The sequence below is a fragment of the Mustela lutreola genome, chromosome 2 (assembly GCF_030435805.1).
Source record: "Mustela lutreola isolate mMusLut2 chromosome 2, mMusLut2.pri, whole genome shotgun sequence".
Taxonomy (NCBI): Eukaryota; Metazoa; Chordata; class Mammalia; order Carnivora; family Mustelidae; genus Mustela; species Mustela lutreola.
The window spans coordinates 178703252-178709966 of NC_081291.1; the positions used below are offsets into that span (position 1 = coordinate 178703252).

At 35.7% G+C, this 6715-nt stretch overlaps 1 protein-coding gene across 1 annotated transcript; it reads right to left on the reverse strand.

Annotated features, from left to right (window-relative positions):
- Positions 1 to 419: 419 nt before the first annotated feature.
- Positions 420 to 5636, reverse strand: LOC131825934 (olfactory receptor 5H2-like). Its single transcript, XM_059165259.1, has 2 exons — positions 5628 to 5636; positions 420 to 1349 (listed from the first exon to the last, which is right to left on the reverse strand). Exon 2 carries the CDS (start codon positions 1347 to 1349, stop codon positions 420 to 422), a length of 930 nt encoding a protein of 309 aa, XP_059021242.1. The 5' UTR covers positions 5628 to 5636.
- Between the last annotated feature and the right edge of the window lie 1079 nt (positions 5637 to 6715).

Genomic DNA, 6715 nt, shown 5'->3' on the forward strand with positions numbered 1-6715 from the left:
AGAGACCTTTAAATGGCTAGCAGAATTCTTGGGATTTGTTGTTGTTGATTCAACCATAAACCTACCTCCTCTGGTATGTATGGCCAATGTGTATGGCCAAATGTGCATGGCCCTCCCTCCAGGCTATATGGCTATATAATTATCAAAGACATCATAATCAATTCCTGTTCAGAGGAAGTGCAACCTATAGTACTGAATGATTTTATAAAACTACAAGGAAGAATATGTAAGCATATAAAATATTTTTATTTGTTTTATGCTTCAATGATTCTAGTATGATATGAACACATGTAATAAATCATTAAACCCTAGGGCAATTATAATTGGAAAGTCTTTGCACACTTACCAAACAGAACACATATAACCTGCATAATTTGTGATGCTTTAAATGAAAAAGAGAACAGATAATAGTGTAAGATCTAAACATTTCTCTTTAACATTTTTCTTAGTGAATCTATGACTTTTTTATTTCTCAGGCTATAGATCATTGGATTTAACAAAGGAATTACGACAGTATAAAATAGAGAGTCTATCATATCTTGATCATCTGATTGTGCAGATCCAGGACAAACATATCTGAAGAGAAGAGGGCCATAATATAAAGACACAGATAAAAGATGAGCTCCACAGGTGGAAAAGGCTTTTTTAATGCCTTTCAGAGACTTCTTTCTTAAGATTGTAAAGAGAATAAGTATATAAGAGACCAGAACAATCAGAATGGTAAATACCTGTATTGACCCAGAGAAAATAAAAACCATCAGAACATTAAGTGAAGGGTCAGTACAGGAAATCTTAAACAATGGCATGATGTCACAGTAAAAGTGATATAATATGTTAGAATTACAAAAGGTTAATCTGAATAAAAAACCTATATGAATTACAGAATGAACAAAGCCACCTACAAATGATGAGACTAACAACGAGGTACAAAGTCTATAGGTCATAATCACTGGATAAAGTAACGGCTTGCATATGGCTATATAACGATCATATGCCATTGTTGCCAAGAGAAAACATTCTGTTGTTCCACCGAATGCAAAGGAAAAAAGCTGTATCATGCATTCAGAGAGAGAGATCATCTTACTCTTAGCTAGGAAGTTGACCAGCATCTTTGGGGTCACTGTGGATGATATCCAAGCATCCATAAAAGCTAAACTCCCAAGGAGTAAGTACATGGGGATGTGAAGGTGAGGGTCACTGAATATGAGAGCAGTTAGTCCAAGGTTTCCAACAATGGTGATGAGGTATATCACCAAGAACCCCAGAAACAGGGGGATTTGCCACTGTCGTTGATATGTGAATCCTGTGAGAATAAACTTTGTCACCAATGTTCCATTTTCAGTATCCATCTTGTTACAGGATGACCTCTTAAATGAAATGCAGTAAGTATAAAAATAGCATTCACTAGGATTATATAGAAAGAAAAGAGGAAGAAAGTAGTTGAAATAAAGCCATAGACTTATCAGAATGCTCTTACTTTTATTTACCGCTACTATAAAATATGAAAACTATTTGGGGAACTGAGGTAATAGAAAATGAAATTATTTCAGTTCAAAAAAGGAAAAGGAGTTAACAGATTCAGAAGAAAGGAAAGACATTTCAAATATTTTTATTAAATTACTAAATTTATGGGGATACCTGAGTGTGTTAGAGAATTTATGGGGAAAGCTGAGTGTCTTAGATAATTCTGACACATGGTTGAGGGGAAAAGAAGGGAAAAGAATTTTGTGACAAAATGAATTGAATGACATGTGAAGAATGTTGAAATTTATTCCTCAGGCAATAGGCATACACCAAAAACTTTTAAGACAATCAGTAGCACCATAGATAATTTTTTTTAGAGATTTTATTTATTTATTTGACAGAGAGAGATGACAAGCAGGCAGAGAGGCAGGCAGAGAGAGAGGAGGAAGCAGGCTCCCTGCTGAGTAGAGAGCCTGATTTGGGGCTCGATCCCAGGACCCTGGGATCATGACCTGAGCCGAAGACAGTGGCTTAACCCACTGAGCCACCCAGGCGTCCCACCATAGATAATTTTTTTAAAAACATTTTATTTATTTTAGAGAAAAAGAGAGAGAGAGAGAGCACGTGAGGAGGGGGAAAGAAAAAAGGAGAGGGAAAGAATCTCATGCAGACTTTGTGTTGAGCACACAGTTGGATGTGGGGTTTGATCTCTCAACTCTAATATCATGAACGGAGCAGAAACCAAGAGTCAGACACTGACTGAACCATTTAAGTGCCTCACAATAATTTTCAAATTAAATATCTTGTAGTGAAGAGAATATGCTGTAGGGAGGGGAAACTAGAGTCAGGAGTACTACTTAATGAGTTTTTAATATGGTTCAGTGATTCTCAAACCAGATTACACAACAGAATTTTTGGGGAACTTCTTGTACAAAATATAGATTGTGAGGTATTACTCTAGACATTGACTCAGAAGGTAAAGAATGAAGTCTAATAATCTGCATTTTACAAATCCCTTCTAGTTGATTCAAGTGTATATAAATTTCTTAGTTTATGTGTAATGTAATATTGGAAAGGATGAGGAGAACAAAGAGATAAAAATAAATCAGAAGGTAGTCATCATGCTAGATGTGAAGGAGAGAAGAGATACATGGAGACTAGGTAGATGTTGAGATTGAGAAATTGAGATTGAGACTGAGAAGTTGAGATTGAGAAATCAAATGCCTTATTTGTGGAGAAAGAGCCTCTGGACATCTAGGTGAGAGAGCTTAGTAGTATGAGCCTACTGAAGCTTAGTAGGAACAATGACTTGGGAGTCATTTTGGTAGCTGAAGGCATACTTACAGATGACCTATCCACTGGAGAGTAGATAAGGTAAACAGAAGAAGGGCAAAGAAAGAAACTTGAGAAAAGACATTAAAGAGGTTGTACAATAGATACATGTGTTTTTCGGATAGCTGGGAACTGATTCTCTTTGCCACACAAGTATGGGTTTAACCAAAGTCTACCACTCTAGAAGTCAAAAGAGCCAGAAACTTAGTTTCCTATCCCCATCATATCTAGTGTGACAGGACTTGATGTAGGTTTAAGCAGCCAGTCACCTGCTGCTTTCTGGTTTCACTTGGAGTACTAGTTCTCCACCAGTTTTTTCAGCAGAATAAAATTGAGTTAAACTCTGGAACTTAGTACAGGTGACACAAATAACCACTAACAAAATTCCAGTGGTTAATTGTATTTTTGTTTAGAATGGATTCTCTTAAATGCAGTTCAAAATCTCAGATTTAATTTCTGTGATATATGTATTAAACCATATGGTGTAAAGAGTATTGGAGGCACATTTTTCTATAAATTTCTTACTAATATGTTTTTAAAATACTCAATGAAATTGTTGCTAGAAGTGGGAGAGAGGCTAGAGGAATTAATATGTATATGACTTACCTTAAAAGTTAAATCACAGAATGTGATTAATTAAAAAGGATAGATCATCTAGTCAGCATAGTCAGAAAGACTTGTTATGTAGGACACACGACCTGATATTAAAATTCATCTTAAATAGTTTAACATTCTAGTTCACTAAAATTTATAAAGTCATTATAGATATCTTAGAAAGATAATAAATTATGTTAAGGTGAAAATTTCAGTTTTACAGGTATTTTGCTTATCCAGATTTAGTCCTGAAAATAAGATATACAGATAATTAAAAGTTTTACAGTTTTTGCATGCCATTTTTGGCATCTAGTAAGTTGATCTAAAGTTATTACAAATTATACAGTATTTTGAATTTTTATACAAAGAGTGTATGTTGTAGATACTATTTCTCTCTTACCCATATCTTATAACAAAATGTGGAGATCCTTTGGAGAGTTACACTTTCTAAAGTAGAAAAAATATAGTAACACTGGAATGACAAAACACAAGTAACAACACTTATTCATTTTGGATGCTTCGTTTGCCAAGTTCAGGAAAATGTTGTTTATATCAGTTTTCTTCAAACACAAGAGTCAACCAATTGTACAACTGTGTGCTTTTGCCAGAAGAGGAAGGCATGAAGAGCTGAAAATCCCCTAATAGCTCCCACAGGTTCCCTTTAGGACAAAACTAAGCTGTTCCTCTGGGCGTTGTAAATCTGAACATGTGTGAGAAGTCCAAGTGTCCCACTGGGCATTATGGATTCTGAAATCATTAACATCAAGTCACTATATACAGTACTAATGCTAACAATTGAAACTACTTTATGCTATTTTCCAGCACAGATGACACTTCTGACAGGTTTGTGTAAACTTCAATTTATCTAAAAATTTTGATGTTCTTATTTCTTTGATTAGTATGATCTTCTGAGCTAATCAATCATATTCCAATTTAATGAGACCAAAGTCCTTGATTGTCTTCATGATTTAAATTTAAATTCAGTTGTCAACCCTCATACAAACTGCAGGCCACATTCCAGACCTACAATGAACTTTCCACTTTAATATGAAAACACATGAAAATCTTTGTTAGGCATAGGGCAGAGGAGAAGAAAAGGAAAACAAAACAAAGGACCACAGGGGAGGTGGCATATATGAGTGCTTCTCAAACTGTAATGTAGGTGAATACTCTGTTGTTGTTGTTTTCTGAAAATGCAGATTCCACTTCAATCGGTCAAGAGTGAGGCTGAGAAATTTTGTGTCTAACAAGGTGATGCTTATGAAAATTTGTCATCCCAGAGCCTCCCAGCATTAGAGGGTCTAGATAATCTCAGAGACAGAAAACTGCAGAAACATCAGCCACAACAACAAAAACAGGTAAATGTAGCTGACATGCAAAAAGGAAGCAAGAGGAATCAGATGGGGCAAGAAAGACCAGCATAGATGGGATCACCTGGGGCACTTCGTTCTTTACCCCAGTTTCTTTTTTTAAAATTTTATTTACTTTTTAAATTTCTTTTCAGTGTTCCAGAATTCATTGTTTATTCACCACACCCAATGCTCCATGCAATATGTACCCTCCATAATACTCAGCACCAGGCTCACCCAGCCTTCCACTCCCCTCCCCTCCAAAACGCTCAGTTTGTTTCTGAGAGTCCACAGTCTCTCATGCTTTGTCTTCTCCAATTTTCCCCAACTCTCTTCTCCTCTCCATCTCCCCATGTCCTGTGTTATTCTTTATGCTCCACAAATAAGTGAAACCATATGATAACTGACTCTCTCTGCTTGACTTATTTCACTCAGCATAATCTCTTCCAGTCCCGTCCACGCTGATACAAATGTTGGGTATTCATCCTTTCTGATGGAGTCATAATTCTTCATAGTTTATATGGACCACATCTTCCTTATCCATTTGTCTGTTGAGGGGCATCATGGTTCTTTCCATAGTTTGGCAACTGTGACCATTGCTGCTATGAACATTGGGGTACAGATGGCCCTTCTTTTCACTACATCTGTATATTTGGTATAAATACCCAGTAGTGCAATTGCAGGATCATAAGATAACTCTCTTTTTAATTTCTTAAGGAATCTCTGCACTGTTTCCCAAATTTTAAAAATTACTGAGATATTTTGAACATAGTGGTAAGGTGTTCATCTTTGTCTTTCATCAATAAAAGAGAAGTGGCAATGAAAGTTCATTCAGGAAATAATGACATTATTTTTAATGTCAAAGTATTACTATGTAGAAATAGTAACATTTTCATTTGATATGTGAAGAGAAGGAAAATTGCTTAAACTCCAAATGTGACTTGATAGGAAGCTGGGGAAATCAAAGTGTCTATATTTTGGTACTCATTAATCATTTAGCTTGTGTCCTTAGAATTTGTTCATGAAAACCAAAAAGAGAAGAAATAAAAAACACAGATAAAAGAAAAATCATTGTCAAAACTGAACAGAAGAGTAGCTCTAATGCTGCTTCCAGTATGAGTAGTAGTCTCATTTTTTTGTCATTTTTATAAGTAGGTCATGATATTTCACTATGGTCTTTATTGCATATCCCCATTGATCAATTTTATTGAAAATATTTTTGTGCCCTATTTGATGTCTATATGTATTGTTTCCCGAAGTACCTGTTCAAGTATTTCCCTTTTTAAAATTCAGTTATATACATATTATTCAGTTTTGAGAATTCTTCGTATAGTCTGGGTACAAAGTTCTCATCAGGTATATGATTAGTAAATATTTTCTCAAGGATCTTGATCTTCTTTCATTCCCATAAGACACGAGTGTCTTATGCTGATTGGACCTAATGAGTAAGAAGTAATAATTACTGTAGACTCTCTGGTAGACATTTTCATACTAGAGGTTCAGAAATAAATCCATCAAAATTCAGGGCCTATTTATCTCAGTGACATTTCTAGAGGTCCAGTGGATATGTCATGTGGAGATATATATTCTTTTTTTTAAAGATTCTATTTATTTATTTGACAGACAGAGATCACAAGTAGGCAGAGAGAGGCAGGCAGAGAGAAGGAGGGGGAAGCAGGCTCCCCGCTAAGCAGAGAGCCCGATGCAGGGTTTGATCCTTGGACCCTAGGATCATGACCTGAGCTGAAGGCAGAGGCTTTAACCCACTGAGCCACCCAGGCTCCCCTGGAGATATATCTTCTAAGTAAAAGATAAATTGTTGCATCTAGCCCTTCTGTGACCAAAGAGGTACAACACATAGTGGAACTGTGGATTTTGGAGGCAACAGCATCTTTATTTGAGTGTATTATTAGAACACATTTACTAGATGTACAGAAAAGCTGCTAGGGTTTTATTATTATTATTATTAAGATCAT

Bases quoted from the DNA above. Each gene is read 5' to 3' on its own strand.
- LOC131825934 (XM_059165259.1), bottom strand. From the start codon at position 1,349: ATGGATACTGAAAATGGAACATTGGTGACAAAGTTTATTCTCACAGGA.